Source organism: Polypterus senegalus, chromosome 9 (genome assembly GCF_016835505.1).
Source record: "Polypterus senegalus isolate Bchr_013 chromosome 9, ASM1683550v1, whole genome shotgun sequence".
NCBI classification, from domain to species: Eukaryota; Metazoa; Chordata; class Cladistia; order Polypteriformes; family Polypteridae; genus Polypterus; species Polypterus senegalus.
The window spans coordinates 45,482,701-45,497,226 of record NC_053162.1 but is presented as its reverse complement, the minus strand read 5'-3'; the positions used below and the strand labels follow the sequence as shown (position 1 = coordinate 45,497,226).

General features: G+C 37.6%; 1 protein-coding gene across 3 annotated transcripts in view; it reads left to right on the top strand.

The window, feature by feature from the left end:
* The window catches only part of cnot1 (CCR4-NOT transcription complex, subunit 1), a 149,323-nt gene that overhangs the window by 92,143 nt on the left and 42,654 nt on the right, over positions 1 to 14,526 (top strand). For all 3 annotated transcript variants that reach the window (XM_039763056.1, XM_039763057.1, XM_039763055.1), the window contains exons 18-22: positions 4,837 to 5,038; positions 10,743 to 10,871; positions 11,637 to 11,761; positions 11,872 to 12,158; positions 13,447 to 13,525. In XM_039763056.1, coding sequence (XP_039618990.1) covers positions 4,837 to 5,038; positions 10,743 to 10,871; positions 11,637 to 11,761; positions 11,872 to 12,158; positions 13,447 to 13,525 — 822 coding nt within the window. The remainder of the gene's footprint in view (positions 1 to 4,836; positions 5,039 to 10,742; positions 10,872 to 11,636; positions 11,762 to 11,871; positions 12,159 to 13,446; positions 13,526 to 14,526) is intronic.

The following is a 14,526-nucleotide window of genomic DNA, read 5'->3' as shown; positions in this document are numbered from 1 at the left end:
GCCCACTCTGCTTCAAACGTCATCTCGCTAACTGCTGTGGATAGGGATCTAAACTAGAAGAGAATCGGGCCACGACTGCTCCTCGAATTCCGTCCTAACTTTCCATGTAACACGCCAAATGAAAAATTACCGACTTTTTCTCAATGCCCACTCGCCCAAATCCTGCCTTGTCTACTTCAGCACAAACCAAAGGATGTTCAGTCAGTGGGTTATCTGAGGTACAGCCACCGGCGTCCGGAAATGTACAGTTATTAAAGGATAACAACCGTTGGCAAAGTCTTCTGTGCCCTTGGCTCCAACGCCTGGAAGACAGTTTACAGTAATCCCTCCTCGATCGCGGGGGTTGCGTTCCAGAACCCCCCGCGATAGATGAAAATCCTCGAAGTAGAAACCATATGTTTGTATAATTATTTTTATATATTTTAAGCCCTTATAAACTCTCCCACACTGTTAACATTATTAGAGCACCTCTAGACATGAAATAACACCCTTTAGTCAAAAGTTTAAACTGTGCTCCATGACAAGAAAGTTTCTTTCTCACAATTAAAATAATGCAAATATATCTTCTCTTCAGGAGCAGAGAATTTCAGAGAGAGAGAGAGCGGCTTGCAAAGAAAAGCAAACAATCAAAAAATCAATACGTGTGCTTTTAAGTTTACCGAAGCACCGCAATAAAGCTGCATTTTTTAGAGGAGCATCAGTATCTTCTAAGCAAACACCCTCTGTGCAAACAGCCCCTCTGCTCACATCTCCTCTGTCAGGCGCAGAGAACATCAGAGAGAGAGAGAGAGCGCCCGAGATTAAAGCAAACAATCAAAAAATCAATAAGTGTGCTTTTGGAAGCACCGTGATAAAGCGGCATTTCTTAGAGGTGCCTCCGTATCCACTAGGCAAACAGCTTCTGTGCAAATGGCACCTCTGCTCACACCCCCTCCGTCAGGCGCAGAGAATGCAAGAGAGGGTGAGATAGAGGCAGAGACAAGCAAACAATCAAGCACCGCGCAGGAAGCATATCTTATACTGTAGCATTGAGGAGTTTTAGTTAACATGTACTACATGCTCTGATTGAGTACCTTCTAAGCCATCCGCCAATAGCGTCCCTTGTATGCAATCAACTGGGCAAACAAACTGAGGAAGCATGTACAGTACCATAAATTGAAAAACCCACTGTCCGCAGAAATCCGTGAACCAGAGAAAAATCTGTGATATATATTTAGATATGCTTACATTTAAAATCCATGATAGAGTGAAGCCGCGAAAGTCGAAGCGCGATATAGCGATGGATTACTGTAAAGCGGCTTGGTTATAGTATGACAAGGGAAAGATGTATTGCAGCTTTTGTGCACAAGCCGGACAAGAAATTGGTGGTAAAACAGAATTCATTTGTGGTACGAACCATTTTAAAAAGGAAACTGAAAAAGCATGGTTGAGAGTAAGAAACACAAGAATGCCAGAGACTGTGTGATCACTAGGTCTGCTCCTCGTGACACCCCCATAGCAAAGGCAGTGCAACGTGCTTGTGAGAAAGTGACAGAAAATAAGATGAAAGAATTACAAATAAAATTCAATGCAGCATGATTTCACTGGAAGAAATACCATTCACAAAGTTTTTAAATGTCAAATTCTGCTGATGAAGAAGCATGGCATGGATGTGTCAAAAACATATGATAATGATAAAGCATGCACAGAGTTTGTAGGTTGCATTGCAGATGAATTAAAAGGTAATGTGCCGGAAGATGCTTTAAAGGTAAACTACATCTCTGTTATAACTGATTGTGGAACAGATGTCTCAGGGAAAGACAATGTCATCACATACTGTAGGTATGCATCTGATGGATCACCTAAGACTCATCTAGTAGGTTTAGCTGAGATTGATTATGGTCATGCAGAAGGGATTCAAAACACCATTAAATCACTGCTTCAGAATGCTGACCCAACCAACCCAAATTGGTTGGTACATAAAATGAGTGCTTTTGGAGCAGATGGTGCAAGTGTGAACATGGGTGCAACAGGGGGAATATGCTCCGTCTTTCCACTGTCTACCCCATTGGCTGGAACTGGCAATGCTAAACACACAAAGGTCAGTGCCAATGATTGAAAAAGTTTATGACCTTCTACAACTAGTGTGGAAAACGTATCATTTCAGTCCCAAAAGCAAGGGGGAGCTGAAGGCTATAGGAGCAGAGTTGGGAATGCACAGTATGAAACCCATCAGCAGTAAAAACTCCACGCTGGTTGCCACACATTTATCGGGCATTCTGTTTTTCTCCATTCAAACTATACAATAGGTATGGGGCAGTATACTGCTGTGCATCATCATATGGAGCACCTTGCAGTCATGTCCAAAAACATAGACATAAAAGGAAGAGCCAAACACATTGTTCAGCAAATGGAAAGCCTGTCTTTCGTTGCCATTTGTCACTTTTTACATGACCTTTTTTCAGAGGTCTCAGAGCATGAGCCGTACACTTCAAAAAATTCTCATATACTTCCGCAGGCAGTTGCTGCAATTGTGGGCTGTGTGGTAACAATTAAAGGTTTGAAAGAAAATGCTTTGAGAGAAGGGAAGCTGCAGGAATTCTTACAGCACATAGGTTCTCAGCCTGTAGGTTCAGTGCAACAGTAAGGGCCATCAACACGCAGGAGTGAGAGGGCTGCAAGTAGCCACACAGTCATAACCTTCCAAAATGTTAAATTGAAAGGCCCAAAAAATCGGGCCACATTCAGAAGTGATCTAAAGGCCACAATTGAAAAAACAGTTGACGTTACTGTTAAAGAATTGGAGATCAGGTTTGCAAGCATGTCAAGTGTTACACAGCTCGGACATTCAAAGGGATCAGAAATCATCAAGTCATTTTCAGTGTTTTGTCATGATGCATGGCTAGAGGACATTGATAGCTATGGCAAGTGTGAGATAGACACACTTGTTAAATGGTACAGGGAGCTCTTATCAAACAATGGCTGTGATGTCACAGCTGTGCAGAAGGAATGGCTAATGTTGAAAATATTAGTGAAGGATCAGTTTATGTATAAGACTTACGGTGACCTATGGACTGTGATGCTGAGCATGGAGCCATTCTGTACAGATTTTAAAAATGTGCTTCACTTTGTCAAAATAATGCTGGTGCTTTCGATATCTGCAGCTCAGTGCAAGCGAGGATTTTCAGCTCAAAACAGAATAAAATCAAAAGTGCGCAACTCCCTAAGTGTAGAAACACTGGAAGACTTGGTAAGGATCAGTACAGAGGGCCCTACACTTGAACTTTTTGACCCAGAGCCAGTGTAAAGTGCTGGTTGTCAGCCAGCAAAAAAAAAGCGCAGACCAAAGTATGCTGGCTGGCCTAATGATGCTGACATTGTAATGGTTAATAACAATGAACTTGAAGAGTAATTAATTTCTTAATATTTGTACACTCATTGCAAAATGATTATTTCAGAAATGATTGTTTATAATGTTTGTTATTGTGTTATTATGTGTAAGACATTTTCAGTGTTTGTATTTGTAGTGTTCCTTACACATGTTGTGTATAACACTCTGGACTTGAAGTATTGCTTATTAGTAAACATTTGCACTGTTCACATTTATGTATCATTTATTCTTCTGTTATCTATAAGACCTTGCAGAGGACACTAGTAGGCAGGTCAAATAGCTCAGATAGGATAATGGAAAGGCAGTGTGAGGTAGACTGAAGAAACAAGTAAACCAATATAATTAAATATTATTTGTTTATTTCACTTTTGGCATGTGGTAGAGATTATGGCTCCCAAAAAAAGCATTTGGCTCCTAAATATTTTGGGTTTATATTTTTGGGTTTCCCACAAAACCCCGGGCTGGAGCCCTGATTGTCAGTAAATGACAATGGAAGTGTGTTGGGTCACCCCCAGTAACTACTACAAAAGTGCTTGCAAGGACACTGGAAAGTGTAACTGTTCTAGAGCATATTATATTGAAAGAGGGGCATAGGGAATACCTAAATGTTAAAAGCATTGATTACTTTTTACAGTATTCCTTTTAATGTTGGTAGTGAAGATGGTGGACTTGAACATTTCCCCATGATGTATGGTTTCAAACAAAATATTATGGTTGCCTGCCTAATGCTGTAATGAGTTTTATGGAGAAATGTATCTAACGTGCCATAGAACAATTTCAGAACCATTACACAATTTTAACTGGTTTTATTCGGCCATAATCTCTACACAAGTGATCTGCCTTTTATCTAGTTGGATTCTGCTATCACATTATCCCTTAATCCCTTATCTATAAAAAAAAGAATACAATGACCACAAGTTCACTCTTTACTAGAATTGGTGTTATGTCCATTTAGCTCATATTGATCATCTTGGCAGTAAAATTACATTTTCGTATATACTTCCTGAGACATTAAACACTTAGCTTTTCTGCTTTTTATTCCACTTCATTTTAAATTTTACTATATTTGTAGATCTTGCTTACATGGTTAGAATGGCTTGTTTTGCAGCACTATTGTTTAGAATTAAGTTAACAGCCTTTCAGACTGTTTTGCTTTTCTTTCTTGTCCAAGTTATTACTCATGATGATGGTGTTACTTTAAAGCAAAATGTTTAGTATTCCTTATCTACTTTACTGAATTAGTGTAGCAGCATGGGAAGGAGACAGCTTTACTGGGATGAGGAATAATTTTTTTTTACGAGGTAATATAATTGGGTGAATCTTCTTTAGCATTGTTTCCTTTTATACTCGGTCACAGCATATTCACAGGTTTGTGTCACTGTAGATCCAGCAGGAACCTAAATGTTGTGCATTTTATTAAAAAGATTAAAGTGTTTTTTGGTTAAAGGCTTGTTTTGTTATTTCAGATTGATCCTTTGTCAGGAATGGCGGCTTTGGCAATTGGTGGCTCTGCTGCCTCTCATACACAGAGCATCCAGGGTTTTCCAACGAATTTGGGATCTGCTTTTAGTAACCCACAATCTCCAGCAAAGGCTTTTCCTGCTCTTACTAATCCCAGCCAGTCAACTCCCTTCAGTACCATTGGTGCCCTTTCTTCGCAATTGCCAGGTATTGAGTTATGTTTATGTATGTATTTTATTTATTTATTTATTTATTTATTTATTTATTATTTATTTATTTATATATATAGATATAGATATATACTCTTTCACTATTGGTCTTGCATGCAAGGAGATCTTTTTATGTTAGCCCCTGTGAATATATCCACATGATCTTCTGCATTAGTCATGAAGGTTTAAGTAGTAGCCAATAAAATAGGCAACAATTTCAGCGAGAATTTTCATTAGGTGCTGGGTTTTTTTATTAATTTAAACTAATGGCAAACTTTTATCTTGGGTGAAAATTCTTTTTACAGAAGCTCAATAAATGTAAGTAAATATATAAATTATTTAACAAATACTTGCAAATTATGAAAGAGAACCAAATGTCTGACTTGGCTAACAATATAAAGCTGTCCGTAACAGTGAAGCATCATAAAGGCAAATTGCCATTACTTTAGGGGATCCTCAGGAGCATTTCTTGACATGCAGTAAGTCAGTCATTGTCCAACCTGCTATATCCTAACGTAGGGTCACGGGGGTCTGCTGGAGCCAATCACAGCTGACACAGGGTGCAAGGCAGGAACAAATCCCAGACAGAGTGTCAGCCCACTGCAGGGCTCTCACACACACACACACACACCAAGCAAACACTAGGGACAATTTAGGATCGCCACTGCATCTAACCTGCATGTCTTGGGACTGTGGGAGGAAACTGGAGCAACCGGAGGAAACCCACACAGAGTGTCTTGACACGCATCTGCTGTATAATTGTTAGCTGAAAGTACTAAATGTCAAAGAGGAGCATTGCTCATAATGGCCACCAGTTTTTCCTCATTATCTCCTCTGTTTTGCTATAAGTCAAAGGTGTTGCATAATTTAGCCTGCCTGATTATTTTGTTAATTCGATCAGCTTCCCTTGAAGATAAGTTACCGTACTAACACATTATAGCATCGAAAATTGCACTGACATTCACAGAGTTGTGAAATGTGTAAAGGATGTGACTACCCACATTGAAGGAACACAGTCTCCAAAGAAAAAGTCTGCTCTGCCCTCTCTTGTATAGCTGTTTTTTTGTATGTGTGTGTTACGAGACCAGTCTGTCAATGTGGAGCTATGGACCACTTCCACATACACTCTTTAACTAGCAACTGAGCATAGATGCCTTAAGTTGCAGTGTGTGTCAATTACCAGTTACTTGGTTTTGCTGATGCTAAGTTGCAGAAAGTAATCAACTTGACTCCTATACTATGTCTCATCCCCTTTATTAGTCCTCACCATTACAGCAGAGTTATCTGAGAATTTCTACAACTGACATCATGACCTGGTGTTTTGTTTATGATTAAAGGATTGCAGGATGTAGGGAAAGAAGACCAGACTCTTCCTTGTGTTCCAATTTTGCTCACTTACACCAGAGACCCAGTCCTTCAGCTTCACAAACTAGTTTGCCTGACAGTCACTCTTAAATACATCCTATTATATCTCCACTTCAGTCACTGAAAGAGTAACTGTATTATTTGATCCAGAGGTAATGTCATCAGACAGTGCTCAACTTTCCCTAGGTGTTTATATCCTTAACTGACACCCTCCAGTTGGCTGGCTGGCCATGGTGGCAAAATCATTGCTCTTGAAATTCTTAACCTCCTCCTTTTATGCCATAACCACCCATCATTTTCTTCTGCTTCCTGTCCAGTCCTGCAAGCAGCTATCTTTCTTTACCCTTATTATGTAGCCACCTATATTTTCCTTGAGTGATGGCAGTTTTGCAACCTGCCATGATATGGGCCAGGATGCCATTTTTCCCCACATCACTTGAACAGTGGGTCTTTCCTAAGCCCCCAACCCCACCCTTTGCAGGTTTCCTTGTGATGGAGGGATATTGTTATGCTGATCTTAACAGAAATGTGGTCTGATACAACTCCTGCCTCTACAGTTCAGCTCATGGGACTTTTCCCTTGGTTCGTATTCCCTGGGATACTGGTTGAGCTGCTTTTGTTCTCCAGCCTTCCTCTTTCCACTTGCATCTGCTTTCCTAGATTGCATGAAGCAGGTGGTTCCTAGCCTTTCTTTCTGCACATGGGTTCCTGATGATCTTTAACTTGGTTCACCTTTAGCATGTGCCACCACATTATCAGTTGCCCTCTTACCAGCCATTGGAGGGATGTATTGGTGGAAGAAGGAGGGAAATACTATTAAATTGGCTCAAGGTGTTAGTTTTGTCCACATTCCCCTCTAGCACTTGAGCACTGGATTGCTTAAATCCAGTAATTATGTGCAGCCCATTACAATCCTTCCCTTCATTTAACTGTTTCTGTCTCAATATACAATAGGACTATCAGATCAAACTTCACTATTCAAATATAATTTGAATTTATTTGTAAAAACTATTCAGAGACTGATGTTCTGTTGTAAAAGGAGGATTGATTAAAATTGCACTAATTTTCTAATTGTTTTACTCGCTGCAACATTTTGCAGATCTGGTTTTGCTTGTCGGCTTTTTCAAAACATTGGATTGTAACCTTGTCTTCATTCGTAACACTTAAACACACCACACCTCCCAACACAGTTTGAGAGTGTTTTGTCTATCCCACTGCTTTGTTTTTTCATTATCAGAGAAACTTTTTCTAAACATGTCTCTAGTGTCTTAAAAGAATCGTTCTGCTTCTGATCTGTCCTGATTAACTCTTTAAATCTGTGATCAGCAAGTGTTTAATACAAAGATGTTCTCAGTAAATACAAATGAAAAAAATGATGGGCACAAATTGTTTTTCTGTTTATTGCAACAATTTAAAATCTATTTGTAAAGAGCCTCTGCAGTGTCACCAATGCACATTTAGCTACCTTGACTAACAAGCGGAGTCTCTGTGTCAAGCCAACTGCCACGTGAGAGAACGCCTCAAACGAAGAGGTGTAATTAATGATATTTCAGGGCACCTTATTACAGTTTTCCTGAATGCGTAAAGGTTGAAAGACCATTCAGTATAATCTACTCATTAACCTTTCTCCTAATTATAGCGCTGAACTCCTGTTCAGCACTATAAACTCATCAAATCGGAAGTCCTCACACTCTATTTTGTACCAGTGGTATTTGTTGGTTTACTTTTAACTAATTACAGTAATCCCTCCTCGAACACGGGGGTTGCGTTCCAGACCTCCCCGCGATAGGTGAAAATCCGCGAAGTAGAAACCATATGTTTGTATGGTTATTTTTATATATTTTAAGCCCTTATAAACTGTCCCACACTGTTTATAAATATTCCCCGCACAGTTATACAATCCCTTTGTATTCTCTTAGATATTATGTAAGATTCATTGAAATTATGTATATAAACACACTGTTTATATACAGTAAAACCTAATATTATTTTAAAGATATAGAGTGTCTCCGATATCATATATGTTACTGCCATTACGATAGACAGGCCACCATCAATAAATACGTACAGTGCCAGAAAAATAGTATATAGTAAATGTGTGTGCTGTGACACTAAACGTACATACATGTACTAAGTACTGTAAGTAGAAAATTAATTATGGTTACTCACCAACAATGACACAATGACATGTCCGATAACAATGAGTTTAGTTTTACTGCACAACAAAGGAGAGCGTTACAGCTCTTCTAAAGGAGCCACTTCAGGCGATTGTGTAGCACTGCCGTTGTTCTTTCGGCAGACTTCAGTCCAAATCCCTAAAGCAGATTCCATTCAGACTACTGCCTTATTACATCCACTTACAACTCGTTTTGCATCCTGGTTAAAAGGACACTGCGACTGTAGATCTTATATTCCTTTCCTACTTTTTAAATAAAAAGAATCGTAGCCTCATTGATGCCTTAATGGCGTCCCACAGCGGTGTAGCTTTTCCCTTCCTTCAGCATATCCAAAACGTTTACCTTTTCAGCAATCGTTAACATCTTCCGGTGGTGCTTGGGCACGGCCCCTGAAGCAGCAGCAGGAGCAGATCGTTTTGGAGCCGTAATGAAGGGCTTGACTATGCACAAAGATAAACACAAAAGCGCACAAAAGTTAACTCTTTACACAGCGAAACACGTTGATGCTGAATGAACGAGACGAGACTTCTTGGTTAACACTGCATTCAGCTCACAGGAACTTAACTGCGTGCTCTGATTGGTTAGCTTCTCAGTCATCCGCCAATAGCGTCTCTTGTATGAAATCAGCTGGGCAAACCAACTGAGGAAGCATGTACAGGAAGTAAAAAGACAAATTGTCCGCAGAACCTGCGAAGCAGCGGAAAATCCGCGTTATATATTTAGTTATGCTTACATATAAAATCCGCGATAAGAGTGAAGCCGCGAAAGTCTAAGCGCGATATAGTGAGGGATTACTGTACATCCCACAAATCTTCTGAATTTTGTTAAGGAATTGAAAGTCACTTGGATTTTTTTTTTTAAGCCGTCATCGGCGACTTTATGTAGGTGTCAGCATTGTAGGCACTAATGTGTGCAGTTCTTTTTGATCACATCACTTTGTACACACTTAGAATTCAGTTTTAGAGAAAGGCTGTCTCTTCAGATCTTTCATTTGAAGGCTGCAATATCCACACATCAGTGTCATAAGTGCTTCATGCTTGTAGTCACACTTTGAATAAAAATATAATTTAACAAAGAATTGTTCTAGTACATGTGGCTCATAAGGATTTACCCTTATTTTTGTCGCTGATTTATGGTTCACTCTCCTAATTAGAAGCAAAGTGTAAGTAAGTTAGAAAGCACTGTATAAATGTAATTTATTACTATATATACACTCGCGTTTAAGTCCTCTTGCAGATAAATCGGGACTTGATTTTTACCGTATAATTTCCGGTATTTTATAATGTCGGTCGTGCAAGTTAAATGCGGAAAACTCATGCTATTGGTTCAAAAGGTTATAATATACTAATGCTCACCTGAGAGAATGACCATGGCGCACACTGCCTTTTTTTTTTCTATGTATTTTACCTACGTGACCAGACGGTAATACCCGAACTATTCCAAACTGATGATTGCACTGTTTTGCTTTTTGTATTTCACACCCTCGTTCACCTTTATTGTAAGAGCATCCGTCATCTATGATGAAGCATTTGATCAGAAGAAAATGTGAAGCTGGTTTTAAATTTAAGTCATTGAAGTAGCAAAAGAAATTGTTAACTGCCCTGCTGCAACAAAATTCGATGGGTCAGAATTCAAGTGTTGTATTTTTGACTGGGTGAATAAGTCGGGGTCTGATTTTATGATCAATTTTTTCAGATTTCAAGAACCGACTCAAGTATATACGGTACTTAATGTGCTTACCCAGCTGTCAGTGCATTTTTCCCTTTTGTAGGGTTCACCTGTGTGGGTGACTTTTTATTGGTTTATATTTAAATAAGTTCCCCAATACAGCTAGAATATTTTCCGTTTGGTTTATATTCCTGCTGGGGTTTCTTCTGCCGCTATTGTTGCTATGATAATTGATGTGTAAAAAGAGACTTGAAACATGCATGTAATACTCCGAATTGTTACCTGTATGTTCAAATATATTGGAATAGTTTTAATTTAAATATTTGAAACTTCTTTATTGGCTAATTTGATGGCACTGCTATACACCATATTGAGCCTGTTTTGTTAACCACATTTAAATGTTTTCTTCTCATTTAGGCAAACTTTAACTCCTTAGTTATCCAGGACTAATATTTAATAATGAATAGCATTTTATGATGTTGATTTTACTAGGTTCCTTGGGTACTAGCAACCTGACAGGTATTGGCAGTAGTGCACTTGGGTTACCAGCTGTGAGCAGTGATCCTTTTGGACAGAGGAAGATGAGCACATCTGGATTAAACCCACCAACCTTCCAGCAGAGTAAGATGAAATCTTGTAAGTGGTTGTGTTGTGTTGACTGGGAGCATGAAAGATTCCCTTTGCCGTATTTCCTCTATGCATGGACTATAATAAGTTCTATGCTGTGTTTATTCAAATAGGCATTTTTTTTAAAAACTAGGTTTTATCAAATGTTTAATTTTTCTTCTCTTATTGGAATACTAAACTCTGAAGAAAACCAGTTTAACAAATTACTGAGACAGAGGAAATACAGGTTAGTGTGTTATGTTTTAATTCAGGATTGCTGAGGGCAAAAGATTTTTTTCAAACAGAACTTAAATCATTTTATCTCATTATATATCCTTCACCTTGTGCTAGCTGACATTATTGATTTTTAATCTGCAGCAGATGACAAATGCTATATTTGTAGAGTTGGCTTTGTTCCAGTCAAAAGGGAACTGCAGTTTAGTAAAGGTTACATTATGTTGAACGTAATGGTTTTGGATAATTGGTTTGTTTGTTTGTTGTGTCTGTGGATGCCTTTCATAAAGATAATGTAAATATTATTAAGTAATCCATTTAAGTCAAACTAATTTGGTGCTTTGGCCGTACCTTATATTTGTTTGCCTTTTGTGCATTGTTGGTTTGTGTTTTAAAGTGAGTGCAAGTCAGCAGTTTGTTTGCAAAAATGTTTTTTAGTTGAATGGGATATATGTTGGTATGCGTGTGTGGTGTGTGTGTTTTTTTTTTTTTTAATAGCAGTTGTGGTGGGATAGTACTTTAATGTTATTTTCTGTACCCCTCCAGCTGACCTTTCTCAGGTATGGCCTGAAGCAAACCAGCACTTTAGCAAAGAGATTGATGATGAAGCAAACAGCTACTTCCAACGAATTTACAACCATCCTCCCCATCCTACAATGTCTGTAGATGAGGTATATTCAAATCAATAATTAATAGGAATTTCAGACAAGTTGGGCTTTTTATACTTTGGTGTCTAGTATTTGTAGAATGTGTCTGTTAAATCCTGGATTTACTTTTTCAGGTGCTGGAGATGTTGCAGAGATTTAAAGATTCTAACATTAAGCGGGAGCGGGAAGTTTTCAACTGTATGCTGAGGAATCTTTTTGAGGAGTACCGCTTTTTTCCTCAGTACCCCGACAAGGAACTACACATCACTGCATGTCTGTTTGGTGGAATAATCGAGAAAGGCCTTGTAACCTACATGGCCCTAGGGCTTGCACTACGTTATGTCCTTGAAGCTTTAAGAAAGCCTTTTGGATCCAAAATGTATTACTTTGGTATTGCTGCACTAGACAGGTTTAAAAATAGGTATGATTTTCCTTGTTGTATTTAGCCAATTCTTGTGTGTTTATACACCTGGCAGCCAATCAGACACTACCAATATTGTGAAAGGTTGAGGAGAGAAAAAAATCACATGATTTAAAAGAAATTCCTTTTGATATTACATTTAAGACCTCTACTTTCCCGATCAATATTTGTTAGACTATTTAGAAGTGCAATGAATTTTGAAAACCTTATAAATGGCAGCAACATGGATTCTGTCGTTTCTAGCAACCACATTGCATTATACCATTTATCATATTTATGTTGCAGTTTAAATGGCACTTGGGGCCTAAATAAAGAGTGATCTTTTTGAAAAATTTACAGTTTCCCCATATTCTCAAATATTGCTGAAAATGGAATCCTCTGTCACATGTATATTTATGATTGATTAAATCTTTTATGCTCAAAGTTTAAAATTATTTGCCATGGAGTAATTCGATAATGGTAAATAAATGCAAGATTGAAGCAGTATAGTTTGGAAATATGTAAAAATTTGAATTTCACAAAAAATTAACATCTTCTGTAGCTCTGCAGCTCAGAATTTATATTAGTCATATCTTATACCTTTATTTCCACTAACTATGCGTTCATTAGCACTGCAAATGTCTAATTTCTGAGCATGTAATAATGTCTACTCCTTAACAGCTTCAAACGGACTGTTACCACTATATTAAATCTAGTTTGGTTAGATTCTTGAAAATGCACTTTTTAAAACTTCAGTTTTCTGCTTACAGTCTGTAATGTTCAAGCAATATCTTTAGGCTTTGTTAAAAACGGTGTGTCTTTTTTGAAGTAAGTCTTAAAAAGGTTTGTAATATACTGTATATCTAGAAATAGGGCAGATTTTACTGATGCTGAAACATCTTGGTGGATTTTAAAATTTTCATTACAGTTGATGTGCTTCATGTTGCTGCTTAATTGCAGTATTTCAGACTATTTACACCAACTATAGAAAAGGGAGGTATTCTTCCTGCTTCAGTATGTCAGTCTTTTTGTGGTAGATGCTTGTTAATGTGTGTCAAAATTAAGTAAACATGTTTTGTATGAATATTTAATGTAGTTGCAAAGGTTGTAAGCTAATTTAAAATGCTATACTATAATAATGGGCAAAAATCTTCAGCACGCCAGTTTAAGAATGAATGAAGTTTCACTGGGTTAACCTTAAGCACATGCATGTTAGATGGTTTTGGTTTGTAGGGTTGTCTTTTTGTATGCCTCACACTTTATTATTAATTGTGCTGCATTTACATGGACTTTTCATTATTCTTTTTAGATTGAAGGATTATCCCCAATATTGCCAGCACTTGGCTTCCATTGCTCACTTTATGCAGTTTCCACATCACTTACAGGAGGTAAGATTTTGGGGTGTATTAGGTATGGATTGCCAATAAATGAATTTAGCAAGAGGAAAAAAAAAAATTGGGTTAATTGTTTTTTGTATTCAGGCCTAGACAACTCAAATTGTTTTTCTGTAACTGTATTCCTAATACCTATATTACTAAGTTATAAGTAAAAAAAATACTGACCAGTGTGTCTGGCTTGTTTTTCTAATTATGCATTTGGTTAAACATTAAAGCATGCAAGATTCATAATCACAATACACAATAGTAGAAAATGGTGTGCTAGGTTTTCTGAAGTTTGTCATGTCTAATTTCTAACAGAATAAAGATAATTCAAGAATCCCATTCCTTTTAATATGATTTTTTTTTTTTAAATCTAGAATCACATCAGACAAACCGTCTTGGCTTATATAGCGGAATATTTCATATAAAATTCAATAAATGTGCAAATAAAGTGCTGCAAATTGTGAGCCAAAATAAATTTGTCTCAGTGTTTTTTGTTGCTTATTTAATTTTGTCTAATATTCCTCCAAATACATCATGAAATATGGCTTAAAATTAAACTATCACCTTCACTCTTCAATGTTGAGAGGGTGGGCTGTAGCACATACTGTGTTTTAATTGGTAAATCATCATCTTCTATGGAATGCTCATGCCTAAATCCGTACGTCTGTACAGAAGGTAAAGGTTAATGAAATTACACAAGAATTCATTTGAAAATTATTATTGTCGGTGAAATTAGTTCTGTCAAAGGTAACACGCATTTCAGATTGAAAATTGAAGATTTACCAGAAGAAATTACAATGTTGGTGTGCCTTTTAGACTATGGTATCGAATAAACTATTTTTTAAAACATCAAAGAACTAGTGCAACAGACTAGGATACACGCCATTTCAGTTGACGAAGTTACCTGCCCTGGTTACACATCCTTTGACATTCCAGCTGAGTCAATAGAATACTTCATTTTATGAGGTTTAAAAGTACAACAGATTGCAAATCTATATGGTGTATCA